We start from the raw sequence: 18697 nt of genomic DNA on the forward strand, positions 1-18697 counted from the left end.
TCACTGAGGATGAATATGGTAAAGATGAATTACACTTATTAATCATGCAGCACCCACTGACTGCATGATGACATGTTTTTAGTTTGAGGTAGAAAATGTTATGGAGCATAAATAATGTTTGTGGTTGCAATGACTGTTCAGGAAAAAAGACAAAAAAAAGAAAAGCATCAACTCTTTTTTTTTTTTTTTTTACTTTGCGTGAACAGCGTGTGATCTACTCTGACGGGCAGCCTTCCACATTATGAACAGAGCAAAGACACCTGTTAGGTTGTCACAGTTCAAGTACTGAGGCAGACTACATGGAGTAAAATAAAAATGAGCATAAAATGGCTCATTCATCACTGAAGTGACACACCTGCAGAGTGAGGAGCCCAGCCTCCTGTCACAGTATAAACCCAGCCCCCCCAGCAAACACAGCCACAGCCATGCAGGTCACAATATGCCCCCAGAAAAGTTTGAATTTTCTGTTGTTTGAATTATCACAATTTTAACCATCAGGTCCAGTAAACTATATATTTAAAAGCCACCAAGAGCTGTATCAAGTCATTAATGTGTGCAGGACGTTGGCCAGACTGAGAGGACACTATTGCTTCTTATTTTCTGTTTCTTTAGCTCCAATGGCCTACTTTAGCATCTGATGCGCACACTTCATTCAGAGTATCCTCACTGGGTAAACATGCTGCTGGAATCAGGCCAGCAGAGGCGCTGGACAGAGTTCATCAAAGGGGCTGTTAAGCACTTCTAAAATTAGATGAACACTTGCAACTGTGGTTAAGAATGAATGAAAGAAAGAAAATCTGCTATGGGTTGTGATTTTCATGTTCCCTTTCATATTATTACACACAGAGAACTCTTAAAAACTGTGAGGTGTGACATAAAATTATCCACCTTCTTTTGATAATTTGATAACTATTTTTTTTAAAGGTTTAATGGTCAAGTTAACTGAAAAATGGCCAGTAATTATCTTGAGATATTCTGAATGCCAGATGAAAAACAGCTTTTACCCACATCAGATTTTCAAAAGATTCCACAAAATATAATATTTTGATTCAAGAATTTCCTTTTCCAGTTAACCTTCCTCACAGTTTATACATGCAGGATTTACACAGCACCCCCCATTGCACCCATTTACCACTTTGCATAATGAGAAGTTAATTTAACAACACTTCCTGAGAGGCTATCTAAGGACAAATGGTAATTTATCAACCATAGCATTCCTCTACAGTGCATCTTGTTAAACGTATGGTATTTATGGCTTTGCAGCTATGTAGTAACATAATTACTCTCCCACCAGCAATCATCACAGAACCTTTCTGTCAATTACCTGCTAACTAATGCTGCTGAGGATATAACTCCTTGAGACTAACATGCTGGCGCTATGATAACCAACACTTCCAATTATTATTCTTGTCACTTCACTGCCTGCTTGCCAGTGGATAAATGCGCTCTTTGGTGCTGGATATGATCAGGAATTAAGCTGAGAATGATGACGCAGTCATATTTCCCCACCTCGCCTTTCAATGCCATTGAAATTCTTGGACACGCCTTTATCATAGCATGACACACACACCTTTATATCTGTTTCTGTGTGTGTTTGTGTGTGTGTGTATGAGACGTTGGGGCATTAACCTCATAGGCAGTGGACTTTGAAATGTTGAATACACCCTACTGTGGAGCAAACTGTGACTGCTATCCAATGCCACGCTTGTCTGCCTCTGTTCAGATCACTTCCTCTGCTGGCTCCCGCCATCTGGTGGGAAGTAGCCCTGGCTCCTTTCAGATTTGGAGGGGCTCCAAAAAACTGTCCCTGTCAGATTTACTATGCCTTCTGGGCTCTTGCTCTCTCATTCTCGTTGTCTATATTAGGAAGTTAAATATGACATCAGTATTAGGGTTATAATCCTTTAAAATATGCCTCTCCTCAGACACATGTCTGCCTCACTCTTATTTATGAAGCTGCTTTGGAAGGATGACAAAGATGAAGAGATGCTGCTACAGCTTGTCAGGCTCATTCAGAATAAGCAGCTTCCAGTTGTTCAGGTACACCTGTCTGGCCTCAAAACTAAGAAAGTTTGTGTTTCATTACAGCTGCTATAATTAATATTTTTATATTAGCAAAGGATCAAATGAGTAGGTGTATGTGAAAGGGCTCACAGTCATACCCACAGGGAATTATTGTCTGATTTTACAGTTCTCCTCAACTCTACGGAGCACTTGAGTGTCTTTTAGCTTCTTGTTTTGGTTTTCCAGTCTGCATCTTCGGTTTCAGTTCCCTCTCAGCAACATTTTTGGCCACAACAGGCAGCTAAAAAAGCCCTAAAAACCTATTTTATATTACCTGCCCAGCATCAAACGACTGATGGACAAAGTTAGCCACAGATATTTCCCTCTGGAGATGGCGGAGAGCAAAACAGAGATAAAACAAGAGTGAATAACTGATTTACATCAATCAGATGGCCAGAAATACGACTCCATCCATCCATCCATCCATACCCAAAACCCAGACATCCTTTACCTCGGCAATGCCCTCCACCTCCTCCTGGGGGATCCCAAGGCATTCCCAGGCCAGAATAAATATGTAGTCCCTCCAGTGTGTTCTGGGTCCGCCCAGGGTCTCTTACCAGTTGGACGTAACTGGAACACCTCCAGAGGGAGGCGTCCATGAGGCATCCTAACCAGGTGACCAGACCACCTCAGCTGGAGCTCACGACTCCAAATGAATGCTAATGTTGCTCTGTATCAGCTGTATTTATAAAGTGATCATTTGTCAGTGTCGTGTTCTAGCTGCCAAAAAAATCAGTATATTAAATAAACAGATGATTTTTTTTATTTTGATGAAACACATAAACAAAGCATTATTGTAAACCATAAGACTGCAATATTCCTACAATAATCCAATCATATAAAACATATACAAAGCACATTGAAACTGCTCAAAAGCATCAATTGCACTGATCATAGTCATTAAATAAATATGTACAAACAAGAACTTCCAGTTATGTTTCAACCCTGCTTCTCCATAATTAATGTAGTTTGTTCACTTAGAAGGAACTCTCCGTCTTCACGCTATCTTGGACTTTTCTATTCACGTCAGGCTCAATGGACAGAACCAGCTCCATTTCTTGGGCGGGGGTGGGGGCAGGGATTTTGTTGATCTTGGCAAAACTCTGGCTGATCTCCACAAATGTTTTATTTTTGGTTTCAGGGAGGATGACATAGAGGTAGATAGATCCCAGGACACAGACCACCACAAACACCAGAAAGGCATACGACTGCAGAGTCTCCTACACAAACAGAAAACACACAGGCAGGAGTTAGACAGATCCAATTCATCTTATTCAGCATATATTTTCTGAAAGACACAATTTTATTTTTAAGATTACTAGAAAACACAATCAATTATTCTTGAGTCAAATATAAAACATGATGCTCATTTTTATTTTTTTGATTTTCCAATTTCAGCATTTCAACTATTCTCCCATTTTTACAGAGCTGAATCCTGCCATTTTTCAGCCTCCCTAAACTCTTGCCAAACCAGAGAGATGTCATCTGTGGCATCTGCTTTGTCATCTGTGTGTGTCATGCGGAGGACGTAACATCCCCACAATTTTCCACTCAAAAGGTCCCACAGGCTTGTGTATGTATGAGTATGTGCAAGTCAGTGAATATTGCCCACTTGCACACATTTTAGAACAATATGTATGTGTGTTGTGTGTTGAAATATGTTACCAAAGTATGAAGTCTAACCTTGTCCAGTAAGTTATGCCAATAATAGAGATTAGTGACAGATTTAAAAATACACACTGACTGATTACCAGGAGGGAGATTTAGAGATGGAGAGAGGGGTTATTTGTGTGTGCGTGTGTGTGTGTGTGTTTGAGACAGAGAGAGAGATTTTGCGTGGGACGGAGAAACTTGACTGACCCTCGGCAGTGTGTCACTGAGCTATAATCTCTTGCTCATGAGGGGACAGAGCTCAAATGCAGCTGTATATACCTGATATTAGAAATGCAGTGTCCAAACAACCATGACCTCAACAAAGAACTACTTACTGCTTTGAATTCAGCAGTTATATCACCACTGCTGTCAGTCTCTAACACTGTTTTCCTCTGTTGAGTGTATTTCATAATAGCAGTAAAAAAAAAAAGAAAAAACATAGCATCGTGCAAAGGGCCTGACCCAGTTTCCATGCCGCCTCTGTGACGTAACACTCATCTGCAAAGTTAGCAAGTTCCTCTGAAAACACTGCCTTGCTCTCCCAGTTGTCATAGTAGATGACTCATGGTACAAACGGGACATTTCTGCGTCCACTCCGTCTGTCATTAATTGAATTTTTGCAAGCCCCTTGGATTGAGGGGAATGAGAGTCCCGTCTTTGACACAGGGATAAGCCTTTGATCTGCTGCACTGGCTCAGCTGGGTTCAGTTTGATGCACACACAAATAGGCATACACACACACACAAACACCCAGCAGTGGCTGCAGACACATACACACATGAATGAAGGCACATGCATTAATCATACACTCATGTTTCATGTTCAAACACATGTTGCAGAGTGACTTAAAGAGTGATGGGGAACCCTGTGTGTGGACAAAAGGACAGGATGAAACAGGACAGTGCAGGATGGGACAGAACAACACAGAACGGTACAGTCTATAACTGAAAAGGACAAAACAGGACAGGACAGGGGTAAGCGAGAGGAGAATGTTTAAACACCCTATGTGGACATGAATCTATGGAAGGCATAGAAAAAAAAGTCCTGGTCCAGCAACTGTCTGTTGCTGGAAAATATACTGACATGGTAACTGGTTTCTGTGGCAACATTTAGTCATCTTAGGGGTGTGAGCTGTGTGTAAGGGGGCTTCTATGGATTGTGTTGCATCTTCTCAACAGGACGCGCACTCATGGACAGTGTCTGTGATGCATGAAAGACTGAGCTGTGCAGATTGTGTAGATTTTATGGATTACTGTATGTCAGTACTGTCACATCCTGCGAGCCCAACAATGAGAACATAATACTTATGACAATCAAACACATGAACAAATCCATACAAACTCACAATTTACTGATCAATGTGATTGAGTGTGGTGCCTTATTAGTCTTTACAGATGTCATAAACTAACTGAGTTTGTTGTTATAGCCCCATTTTAAAGTTCATCATGTCAATAAATCAGCAATTTAGCTCAATGTTCAAAACCAACTGTGAGAGCTCATTAAACAATAATATCTCATTAAATCGCTAACGATGACCATCTACACTTACAATCCCGAGACATCCATTTCCTGATTAGCTAAACATTATTGAGAAACAGCATCAAGACAATCAGAGTCTAGGAGAGACTGAAAGCCCATTCTTGAAAACAGCCTCAACACAAGGTCCATTTAGTAGCTGTTCTGGAGCTTTCGACTGTATCACAGTTGTCATGTAAACGTACATCCTCAAAATAAAGATTTTCTGAGCACTTTATGGACCTTTCATCTATGTTGGCTTAAAAAATGAGATTGAAAGTTCATGCCTAAATGATGTGATATGATCAAAAGCTCCAGAACAGCCACTAATTAGATCTTGTAATGAGATTGTTTTGTCAGTCAATCAGAATATTATTTCTAGCCAAAGGAACAACCCACTCCAAAGCTTTACAGCCTTTAGGTTCAGAAGAGGTTGTGGCTTTCAGTAGTCCTGTGGAATGAACTTTAATAAGGACTATTTGTAGCTCCTTTATACAATTATAGTCCTTTCCAACACATATTTTCACTATTTTCACCTGTCTGTACTCTTTGGATACCTGTGGTGTCCAAAGTGGGTTAATATATTTCAGAATATGCATCAGCGTGACACAAATGACCTTTTTTGGACGGTCTCTACTTAACTATTAAGAATCTGTCTTGACATGTGAATCTGCCAGCAGACATCAGCTCTATCTTGAGGAAGAATTGCAGCATGTTTGCCTTCCTAGTTTTCTTATTGTAATTCATAGACTGCACAACAATCTTTTGCTTCCATTATTTCCAGTCTATTTCTCCTTAATGTGGATTTGTGCCCCGAGAAGGAAACAAATGGGTTAGATAAAAGCAAGAAAAGGATAAAAGGGTAGGCTAAAAAAAGAGCTCTGAGGAATTTTTAAATAAGGATATCAATGTAGCAAACGGCAACATGCTGCAGACAGTGTGTCAACTGAAAATGAACTGAAAGTGCTTGATATTCAGCGCAACGCTGTGACATCAAAAACTGCCTCAACTGTGGTTAAGAGAGGTCAGCTGCTGTTGAATAATAAGAAAAATGTGACAGGTTACTGTGCCAAGAAACTATGATGACTACCGCACCAATTACCCACTTTCATTTTACTGAGAGTTTAAATTTACCATTTAAATAATCTTACAGGGATTACTGTGGGCTTGCTTCACCTTTGATTTGTATTAATTTGGTTATCTGAATGGATCATTGGTCTTTTCAAAAGTGTGTTTAATATTAGGCAGAGCAAACTGATCTTTTAAAGGGAGACATCAGAGATTTCCGTGCAACCCCAAAGCAGTGGCAGGCTGTCGTGGAGGTAAAGGTATGTGCTGGTGCAGTGGTGTGTTGTCTAATCAGGGGTCAGACCTGGTTTCAGGTGCCAGTCCACCACCAGTGAGTAACTGCTGTGATTTGGATGCCTGGTGTGTGCCTGGGAGTAAGTGTGTCCAACACAGCCCTAGCCAACAAAACCAACACTGCAATATAGGCTATGTGGCATTGGCTGGCTAAAAATAACCCTCTGTCACTTTCTGTCTCTCACACATGTCCCCTCCTCTTCCTCACCTTGCTCAGCCTTATCTTCCCGTGCTCCTCTCTTTTGCCTCTCCAAATCCATTTCTACCGGTCTCCCTCTTTGCTGTACGCCTCTATTATCTGTTTAATTACATATTCAGCTCCAATTCTACTTGGCCTTCCACTTACTGACATCTATTGCCGCCAATCTCATTGTATATCCATCAAATTGAAGGACCCATCAATTGTATCATCACATTACATCTCTCCTCTCTGTCTTCCTATCTGTCAATGACACAGCCTGGCAGACATACTATATATATATAAGTTCAATACACACACACACACACACACACACACACACACACACACACACATATATATTAAGGATTGAGCAGACAGTGCGGAGAGACAATGGTGAGATCCCGTGGATCCGCTGACACTCTCTAGATGAGGTTCCACATACCAACGTGGATCTGGCACCTTCTTGAAAACACACTGAGCCCCATGTGATCATGAAAACTAATGAACACTGATTTCTTATAGGATTACACATACCATACATTTCTGACATGCTGAAACTGATAGCCTGAATGACGATACATTTCTGCAAATGTTTCAAAATGACTTCCACAATACCACTTTTCTACTCCTGGTAGCAGATCTCTCCTGCATGGTTGTAGAGTGAGTTTTACTAAATTACAGGGGAAAGTGACAAAGAATACACATAGTGTATATACATAGTGTACTCAAGATGTCAGTGTGCATACCTAATTTGCTGGTTTTAACACTTTTCTTAAGCATTAGATCCGAAGATTCTCTCTGTGTAATGTGTAAATCTAGGAAAGAATGATGAAGTAAATCTATTTGAAATGTGAGGATTTGGCAGTATTTGGATTATATAAAAAACTTTATATATTTAATACTTTTCATAATGCAATTTAATTATCCTATAGTCCAAAGAAACATGTTAAATTAATTTATTATCTCATAGAACATTTCTGGGCTTTATTCAAATGTGTTGAAACCTGCATTGTTTACTTTTTTTTTTTTGGTCATTTCTGTTTTAAAGGTGCCCTGTGGAGCTTTCGTGTAAACAAACAAAAGTTGGAATGCATTGTGTGTATGTTTGAGGTCTAACAAACTTTCCATTTCCTTCCTCATAGAATATTCTCCAAGTCTTTTGTTTAAAAACAAATTGGCATGATAACAAACGAAACAGGGACTTACTCATTGAGACATTGATTCATAGCGCTGCTTCAAAAACTCCACAGGTTACATTTAACAGTGTGTACTGCCACTGTTGGCGCAGAAATGTGTCACCCCTGTGCTTGTGGCATGCATTTGCATCTCTCTGTGCATGCTGGTAAAAAAATAGATAAAAACCATACAGGGCCACGCTCATCAAATTAATTTTTTTAAGCTGCAGGAAACCTTTAATATGTGCTGTATCCACATGCTTTAAGGGGAAAAGTCGAGAAATATATGTGCATGGATGCTTAAGCATAGTTTAGTAATGACAACACTGATTTGTTCCTCCTGTGACAACCTTTCTGATACAGGAAACCTGTAATTAGTGTGAATGAATGTAACTGTATGTGTTGCACTCAGTGATCTGATCTGTTATGTTGTTTTACTTATTTATTATTTTGTGTTTGTGTTTCATTTTATAATCAATGAGACTAAAATTTAAAAAAGACTGATTCTGCAAGAATAACAACTACCCCCTCTAAGAAACCACTCTTCGAGTGTTTGATATGCCCTTTTCAGCTATTATAGTTCTCAGTTCACTCTTTGCCTCCAACTCATGACACACTGGTGCAGCTGACTGAAAGGACAAAATTAGGTTTATCTGCAGGGGCTGCAGAGAAAACAGGCAGAAAACATTTGACAGAAGGTCAACCTGACGTCACTACAATGTCCAGCATGCCGCAAGCAAAGTTTCACTCTGATCTGAAACTTTGGAGCTGACTTTTGTCTAACTCTTCTGTTTCTCTCTCTATGAATATGTCCTTCAAGTTCCAGTATGAGAGACCGGCTTGCCTGTATATGTGTGTGTGTGTGTGCGTGTGTGTGTGTGTGTGTGTGCCCGAATGTTCGTCTTTGGCTGGAATTATGCATACATTATTATATATATTATTTTAATAGTTCACCAAAAAAGTGAAGGTTGCGGCAGCAGTGGACAGGACGTTGTTTGCACTGTGAGAGTTGTAGATCTATAGCCATGGACTTTAAGTATAGTTAAGCTCCAAGACGACTATATTTACACAAGATACACAGCAACGGCACAGATTTAATTTTGCCACTCTATAGTCCCTTATCCTCACTCTCTCAAACTACTTTTTCTCTGACACTTGTTTAACTACATGTGTAATTTAAGAAGGTTATACCACAGTTATGGTGGTTTAGCGTTTTTATATGATACTGTGTATATAATTCACCAGTATGAATATGCCATGGAATGGCATGGGCTGTAATGTGGAAGATGTGTGTGTGCACTTGTACATGAACAGAAATGAGACATATTGTCCAGCCCATAAAGTCATGCTGTAATGGAGATAGGTGTAGTCCTGTGTAGTTCCGTCACATTAGGTTTATTGTTGGATACAGTGTAGTAGTATGTTAATGAATTTCTGAGTCCCTGTTCCTGTTTTCAGAACCTAACAGGGTTATATCTGAAACATCCTGTGCCCATGTCGTTGGTGCTTATCCTCAGCAGAGTGATTAGAACTGAATCCTGCTTGAAAAAGTCCCACTGAACGCCTGGAGCTAAATGCCCTGCATCCAATTGCATCGACTGGAGGTCAGAGTCATTCCTGATACTTATGTATGCACACTGCAGTGTTTCCAGGAACAAAGGAGTGTTTGTAAAATCCAATATCAGACTAAAGGAAAACAAAATGGTGATAAGGAGAGTCTGGGTTAAACAAATTCCCACCAGTAAGAATCATTTAAGTGAAGATACAGGTACAAGATGTATGACATGATGCATGTTGGGCTTCATGTAACATCTCTATAAGCCTATATGATTAACATGTGATTGAGCAGGTGAGTGCAACATGCCCACATAAATCCTCATGCATTACAGATTAAATAATGTAGTCTGGTTGCTCAATACAGAATATAAAGCTAATTAAACACAATTACTCTAAGTGTATTTATTAAGGAAATACATATACATGTGTACATTCACCAGAATTAACTGACCTGCCTCTCAGAGCTTTGAAGCATTAACTTGGATATTTTCCTGCATTCAGTTTAGGCCAGCCAATATTTTGAAAGTGTAATCCTGGAAAATAGCATTTGAACAAAGCAATCTACTCTCTATGTTCCCAAGATTGTAATGACGTATGTAATAAGGTATGCTTCCATACACAGTATGTAATTTGTGTGGCTTATGTTTTCATTCAGCCATAACTTTAATAATATGAAGATATTTCTTGTTTCCTGTAGTTTGTTGTGGCATTCAAAACAATTATGACTGTGAAGAAAATCTCTCTTTACCAAAATCTCTCTATGAAAGTTGAATGCCTTAAGCAAAACCTCTAAACCTACACCAAGTATTTCAGTTAATTATAGTTTGTAAACAACTGAAAGATAAGCCCCTGGCTTTTTCTGCAAATGAAAGCCAGAATAGAAAAGTGAAAAAAAGTGCTTGAATAAACTGATGAAACTGTAGGTTTAAGAGGGCATGAACTTCAGCGTACATATCTATATTTTTTCAAGACTCGAAGATTGAAATGTCAAATGTCATTAGGATCTAATGAGGGACAAGTGGGACATTATGACCAAGGGCAAAGTTCTGCCTCTATAAAAAGCAGAGCTGAACTACGTCCTCGGCACAGAGGGCAAGTATAAGGCAGAAAGTATTTCTCCAAGTCCCTTACATACATTTTATCAATTTAAAGACAATACTATGTTAACGCATATTTTTTTATAGTGGAGTGTGCCTTAGTTTTATCAACAAAATAAATAGTTCAACATTGTCTGAATTATACTTACTTTACTTTACTTACTATACTTTGTTTTTTTCCAAGAGTTAGATGAGACAATTAATTTGACTATCCTGTCTGGGCCTTAAGTATGGAGCTGGACAGCGATTAGCCTAGCATAGCACATCAGTCTTATACAAGTAGCGTAGCTCCTTTTAGGAAAAGCTCAGTGTGTAACGAGTTTGCTGTCGAGAGAGAGAGCGTGTGTGTGACGGTGAGGCTGCAGCTACCGAAAACAAGCAATGGGACCCGGGGAGACATGAGAGCAGCTGCCCGCTAACAGCTACATGTGTTTAGAGCAGGACGGACAACAGACGTCTCACTCCACTACTCTGTGCTGCGACTCTGCTGCTACTGCAGACGGTCACAAAGCAGACAATTTCAGTTTATAACTGTGGCGTCCATTGTCCAACTAAGTATTGATAACACGCTTAGTATTTTACAAATTAGAGTTTTTTTATTTCTTGAACGTTAGCTCCACACTTAACGTAGAGACATGTTGGTGTATTTCCCAAAATGCAGAACTGTTCCTTTAAATCTGACACTGTGAAAACAGAAACTAGCAACAAATTAAGCAACACCGTCCATTCATTTGAAACCAAGGCATGTACAAGGTCTAGAGTAGAAGTAAAAGCCTCAACATAAGCATGTAAACTGGAAGGGAGACAGATCATTTCTAATTAACACATTTGATTTAAAACCCACACTACTCAAACTCCAAAATACCATATTTGTGACCTTGGGAGATTTGTGTGTTAGAAAGAGAGTTAAAGGGAAAAGAGACAAAGAAGGACAAAGACACAGAAAGGCACAACTTTTATGGCTGCTTGAATATGTAAAAGAGGTCAGAGCAGGTGAAGTTACATCTGTGATCCTTTAGCTAAAGTCCTTGGGAAAGAGATGCGAGTGCACTGCAGAGGAATAGGGCACAAGTATGCAGGCAGTAAAATGAGGAGCCAGTTCTTAACTGAGATGTCACATTGATTTCTCCAACCTAAAATTCAATAACAACTTATATATCTGTCTATGGTGTAGTTTTCACTTTATAAACAGATAGAGCTGATGTACACTATAGGTCAAGGTATGCATAAAAATCTAACTTTTAGTGTGTAGTGTGATCATTCATCTAACAGCATTGTCATTGGGTCATCTTTACAGGTATATGATATATATATATATATATATATATATATATATACACATCATCATTCATCATGCAGAGATGAAACAGATCTGTGAAATTCATCGCATTTCTACATGTTAATGGAACTTCAAAGTATGTCGCTGCCATTTGGATCCAACTTGGTGCAGTTAGTATGAAGAAGGTACTCATGTAGGACATCTGCAGAGACATTAAAGACTACTACAAAACATCAAAGAGAGAGGGAGAAAAAGAGCGAGACAGAGAGATGGAGAGAGGCTATGGTGCACTTTGTTTTCCCAGTAAAACTCATTTAACACAACTGAGTCTCATTGTAGATCAGATGAATCCTCTAGGCTGTTTGTTGGTAATATTGTCCTTACTTTGCATCTGCTCAAATCTTCTATCCCTCCCAACAAGCTCATGCAATTCGTTTACAGTAGCTTGCTAAAAAGAGCAATTGTTTCAGTTTCTCTCATGAAGCAGGACTTAATGAGTCGAGCCCCTCAGTATGTCTTGGGAATGGTTGGTTTATTGACAAAGTAAATCAGCCATGAAACATGTATCAATCTGAGAAAATAAGATTTTCATCAATAAAAGCACAGGGAATTTATTAAGGTAATGGAAAGGAATTTGCTGTATCCCAATATGTGTGATATTGCAACACAGCATGAAGGACTTGAGAGAACTGTAATGTACATTATGATATACTGTAAGTACATTACAAATTACAATATATAAAATATAATGAAGAGACAAAACTGATTTAATTGCTGGTGGATTTTTGGGTCACCATATTCTGTTAAAGGGGACATATTTATATTTATATTCTGGGGCTCCACTGGACTATCTTTGAATGATTTACGGTTCAAAAAACTCCCTGTTTATCTTATACTATCGCTATATGCAGCCTCTCAATTTAGCCTGTCTGAAATGGGCCGTTTTAGCTCCCGTCTCTTTAAGCCCCCCCCTCCCGATGAGCCCTCTGTGTTCTGATTGGTTAGCTTCAAGAGGCTGCATTTTTACATACGTTCACCTCAAGTTTTGGAACTCTGACCATATTTAACATAGACATCTGACATTGTAACCGTATAAAAAATGACACAAAATCACAAAAGGCATGTTATGTAATGGTAAGGTCATCATTTCTGTTGTTTTACAGATTTACACAGAAAAATATGAAGCAGTATTAAACTCTTTTTAATGGCTCTCCACATCCAAAAGTTGTTCCTTGCCATAAGAAGACAGTGTTCACTGCAGTTTAAAGTAAACAATATCCGTATGTGACGAGCATGGCTCAGAGCAGAGAAAGAGCAGATCATACAAAAGAGCTGCTGATTATGTGCCAGAGTCTCCAAGTAATTTAAAAAACAAAAAACAGTACTTGTAACTTTTGTGCTATAAATTGCATATTTGTTACACATTTTAATTACAATTTAATTTAGTTTACATTTTGAATCCCAAAAGAATGTCCCTACAGCAGGTTTCATTACCACAGCTAACTATAGCTGGCATCCAGGTTAATAGTTTGGAGCAGCACACATCTCCTGTCATTGCACACAACTCTAGTCCAAGGAGCCACGGACACGCGCAGACCTCCTGTCCAAGAAACAGCTCTGAACCCAGCGCCTGTCAGCCAGATTTGGCAGAGACACAGTGCGTACAGGCCACTGTAGATCTCTGTTCCTCACAAACCAATGCTCATGCCCTTCTGTCTGGCAGAAAATGATGCACTGACTGTGTGACTCCCCCCTCAGCCTGATCCCCTCCACCATACCCAGAGTCACAGTCTGGCTATAATTGTGTTGGAGCTAGTCCAGCTCCTGTTGGGAGAACCATGGATGCCCCTGTTGCACACAAGCTTTGTATTCCAGGCACAAAGAGGAATTTAACATTTTCACTCAGAATAGTTATTCCTCTAGGCCTGGCCCATGAGAGGCTGAGTCTGGATAGTGCCAGTCTGCCCCCCAGCATGATGGAAGCCATTCAGTGTATTCACACTTGCTGCACAAAGTGGCACATGTTTGAAAAATTATGTAAGAACAAGCAGATTATCCCATATCAGTGTTCTTGTTCTGATGTATTGTCCCTCCTGCAGGACATGACAGATGAAGGAAAACCCGCCTCCACTGTCAAAGGCTATCTGGCAACCAGATGGGTTTCATCTATACACACACTGGTCCACACTGGGGTCTGCACCCTCTGCTGTGCTGTTTTGTGTAAGGGGCATATTACAGACTCATATTCTCTAACCCTCTGAGACTGATCTATTTGACCTTGGTGTCTGACAACCTCACTCAAAACCCTTTAGAGAAAGTGCATAAGAAAGTCTTTGTTAAAAACAGCTCAACTCCTGGCATTGGCCTTGGCCAGCAAACCGCAGACCATATCAGAATAAATCACCACCACTTTATCCCAGAGCTGTCCAAGGTGTGCCTGCAAGCCTGCTTTAGTGGCCAAGGTTATAAATTCATCCCATTTCTGCATTGTAATAGAGCTGGCGGTGCTCCATTATTCTCCATTCTCTTCTTAAGAGGAATGTAAATTATTTTCGGACTGTCCAGTGTGTTTGCTTTAATCTCACTGATCATGGTCTGCTCGTGGCAAGGCTAAGCTCATTTCTTGTCAGTGCCTCTCCCACTGACTTGTGGAGACGATTGGGTTGGCTTACAGGTGTAAAAGGGTGATTGTCCTTAATAGTGCAGTGCCCGTTCAAAATGTGCCTGTTCGGAATGGGCTGATTGCTACTTCAACACCTAGAAAATTAATACAGTTAATGTGAGGTGTGAATGAGTATACTAACATTCTATTATATAGATCTATATCTATATATTTAATATATATATTCTATTATAATATCACCACAGTCTCGGAACATATGACGTGCGTAATTACAGTCATTGTGTATTGGGCTCTGAGCGCTTCCAAAACGCGGGTGACTTACGCTCAACAATGTACCTTAACGCCTCCTGTGTGGTCACTTGCTACTGATCTGCTAAACATGCTGCTAACACTACGCTTTCTGTCTAGACATGTGGTAAGAGTGTCCATTCTTGATTAAAAACTCTATTTTTGCTGTCTACTTTTCTTTTTTTAGAGCACTTTACTCTGACTCATGTCACACATCATCTCTGATCTCTCCAAAACATGTTGGTGTCAGTTGGCAGAGCCCTGAAGCTCCACCCTGCCCCTGCACAGAGCAGAGTGGCTAGCTGATCGCTGGTTTATTCAGAGTTTATTAATATTGAACATATCAAGTGTCCAAATTACACCAATTCGACCATTTGACACTGCACTCCCTTGGGTCCTCAGCCATATACTTGTCAAGTGAGGAGTCGATTGGATGAACAGTTCAAGAGATATGTGAATGACATACATACAGACATACAGACAGATATTCCCTCTCTTAATAGAGAGCTGGGCCACAGATCCTATTTTACTCAGGGCATTGTCGCATTAAGCCCTTGTTAAAGGGGCTGTCACTTCAGGACATTTGACTCCTCAGATTCAGAGCAGATTACCTTGGGTACTTAGACTCTTTAGGGTTCTCTGTCAGGTTGGTTTCGGAGAGCAGCAATACAGAAGCTGACACTATCTCCCATAGATACTGAATTAACTTAGATATAGTTGTACTTTCAACAAGGGAGGAATTACCTGCACTTATATTTAGAATACTTTTTCAAGAGTCTGAAAAAGTAGTTTTTGAGTTTCTATACTGTGCATGTTATGAGATCTACTGACCGACAAATATAAGTGCCAAGAATAAAGCAGTCAGCTTTGTCTTCTTCTCAGTGTGTATCAGTGTGTTTGCTAATGTGTTGTCACATCAGTGAAATGCAAACAGGCAGCAGTGGCCCGGGAAGTGTTAATGGGATAAGAAGACGGCACCAAGGGCACAGTACATTTACCTGGACGTGGGTTTGAGTCCTGTAGAGCAAGTGGGAACATTGTAGACCAGATCACACATCTGTCACTCTGACACAACCACCACTGTGGCATATAGGGCCACACAGCAACAGTTATATATACATATCATACATATATTACATATTATCTACACCACAGTTATCTACAGCAACTGTTGTTGTGAGACATATTTGTGCCCTCTTAAAGGCAGTGGTAATTACACTACTCAAATTACTGTATAATTCCCTGACAAATATCTGCTCAAATCACTGATCTGGTTCCAGCTACTTTTAGGGAAGTATATATTACTATATTTACTTCACTATGTATCTGTATTTTGAACATTTATTTATAAGATTAAATGATAAGCTAACCTTCCTCTAAACTAAGGATAGGTACTATACACAAATTACCTGTATGTGAATATGGTAAAAATAAATGCCTACTATATATAAATAGGCAATACCTTTAAAAGATAGTCTGTAATGAGGCTGTATGCCGGTATTTTAGGGTCCTTGTTTTCTCTGCAGTATTAAGACTAAGACTCTGAGTGATAGTGCCTCAATAGAAAATGTAAAGACTCAGCCCAAACTTTAAATACCAGAACACAACATGGAAAAATTATTGTACTATACATAGATTTATTGTAGTCTGTAGTTGTCTGACATCGGCGGCCCTCTTGTCATCATATATATCATTTTCTACAATCACTTCTCCCCACAACAGCACACAACCTGAAGAACTGATGTTGGGAAAATGACTCATTCACTCCTGCCTACATACAGTAATAGACACTTAAAAGTTCACTCCATAGTGAGCAGTAGATAAAAATGTAGGACAATCATTGTCACTAACAAGTGTAGTGTCACATGTATGGTCACACAATGGTTATTTTCGCATTTACTGCATAAAATGCGACACATTGCATTGTGGGATTATTAGCATAAAGTTGTGTACATGACAAGGACATTACTTTTTTCATTCTGCTGTAGCACAAATCACACTCAGGATTCGGACACTCGAATAAAATGGCGGATGGTGAATAAATAAATAGGGAAAGATCTCAGACACATTTAATGACTGAACTGACTAAGTGAAAAACCTTTTTTTTCAATTGAACATGAATCAGTACACCAAACTCAACTTGAACACAGCTAATCCATCAAAAGACCAAACAGTTACCAAGCAATATCCTCTAACACCACCAAACTCAATTATAAACTATACAAAAGCAATGTTTCGAGGTGTTTCAGTGAAGAAATTGTATGGAAGAGGCTGCAAAAACATTAAAGTTAATGAAGGTAAGAGTGAGAGAAAGAAAAATCTGGCTGTGAGGCCAGAAAGAGAGGGAAAGTAATAGAGGAGGTAAAATGAGAGGAGGCAGTGATGTGGAATCGCCTGGAGCAACAGTCAGATATAGAAGTTGAAAGAGTACCCTGCAATTTCCAGAAAAACATTCAAATTTCCGACAGTAATAGGCTATTCTGTCTGAAACGGTAGCATTTGCTTATTACTCTCTTAAAACAACATATTTAGCCTCTAAGTAGAGGCCTCCGGTTCCATATGAAGCTCTTCAAAGATGTTCATTGTTCATAACCAAAAAGGATCAAGTGACTGTTCTCAACTTTTTTTTTTAGCAATTTGATACAAGAAAAGGTGCATTATATGCTTGCACACTAAATCTATATCACTAGCTTTTGTTGCTCACTGCAGTTACTCTTTCTTTCCAGGTCATTTTTAAAAGCCAAAAACATGACAGTATGGTTGTCTGTTATTATTTTTTATTACTATACTATTATTATTTTCTCAGACTTTACATTCAGCATTCCTGTCATGTATCACATTTCACCCACAACAAATTGTTTACAAGGGCCAAGCAGTGAAAGCAGCATGTCAGCAGCACAACAGCAGCAGTCAATGTCCACATCTTTCCAGTACTGCTGGGCACCCAAAGGTGTTTTGACAGAACTCACAGACTACGTACCTACAGTATATGTGTAAATGGGGGAAAAACAGATCTGAAGCCTGAAGATGCCGTTACACACAAGCTGTTGTGTGGCTAGTGTAAACAGCTACCTTGAACGAATAAATGAATGACTAAAAAACATCTTAGATAAGACTTATGTTTCAATGCCATTATCTTGCAGGTATGAATCTCATTGATTGTCACAACATGAAAGGAAATAACAAATGCATGTTTAGTGTTGAAATGCTACTGGAGCAACTTTCGTAGCTTAGTTACATAGTTGCTGTGCTATGGCTGCCGAGGTGGTCATCACACTGGCCAGCAGTAAAGGAAGTGGAACCAGAGTTTACATTTCCCTGTCCAATATCGTTGTGTCAGTTGTATCGCAGAACTTCAGAGCATTTTGCACCAATGCCGAGAGCGCCAGAGCAGTGTGAAGAAAGCAACCTTGTAAAAATCAGTAGAATGGTGTGCATTGCTATACCATTGGTTACAATAGTTTCTTTAGACTTTACTCCATCATCCTCCCTATTTCAGGTACAGTTAGGTTAAATAGGTATGATTCAGCGATCTGTATAATCCAGGACTGACTCAAATTACTAACAAGGAACAGAGAGTGCACTCTCATCAGCCACTATTGCAAAAAAATCATATTAGCATGGATCACCGACCCTTCCAAGGGCAACCATTAGCCCAGTATATAATTAAGTTATGGAATACATAATACTAAATGATAGAACTAAGGAGACATCAAATAACAAGTGGGTTGACTAATGAGGGTCTAGAAAGGAGGGGGAGGAGGTGCTGATGAAGAGGCAACTCAACCACTCAACAATATTGTGTGGCAGGTAGCCATTGCCGGGATTAATGAGGAGCTCATGACTTTAATGGACTGCAAAGGTTGAAGTGACAAACGTAGCTGGTGTTCGTTTGGTTTAGCT

The 18697-nt window shown here is 39.5% G+C and overlaps 1 protein-coding gene across 8 annotated transcripts in view; it reads right to left on the reverse strand.

Moving 5' to 3' along the window:
* Positions 1–2804: 2804 nt before the first annotated feature.
* The window catches only part of slc2a9l2 (solute carrier family 2 member 9, like 2), a 98052-nt gene continuing 82159 nt past the window's right edge, over positions 2805–18697 (reverse strand). For all 8 annotated transcript variants that reach the window (XM_042405963.1, XM_042405961.1, XM_042405960.1 and 5 more), the window contains one exon: positions 2805–3284. In XM_042405963.1, coding sequence (XP_042261897.1) covers positions 3042–3284 — 243 coding nt within the window. In that variant the 3' untranslated portion in view covers positions 2805–3041. The remainder of the gene's footprint in view (positions 3285–18697) is intronic.

The sequence above is a fragment of the Thunnus maccoyii genome, chromosome 3 (assembly GCF_910596095.1).
Source record: "Thunnus maccoyii chromosome 3, fThuMac1.1, whole genome shotgun sequence".
Classification (NCBI taxonomy): Eukaryota; Metazoa; Chordata; class Actinopteri; order Scombriformes; family Scombridae; genus Thunnus; species Thunnus maccoyii.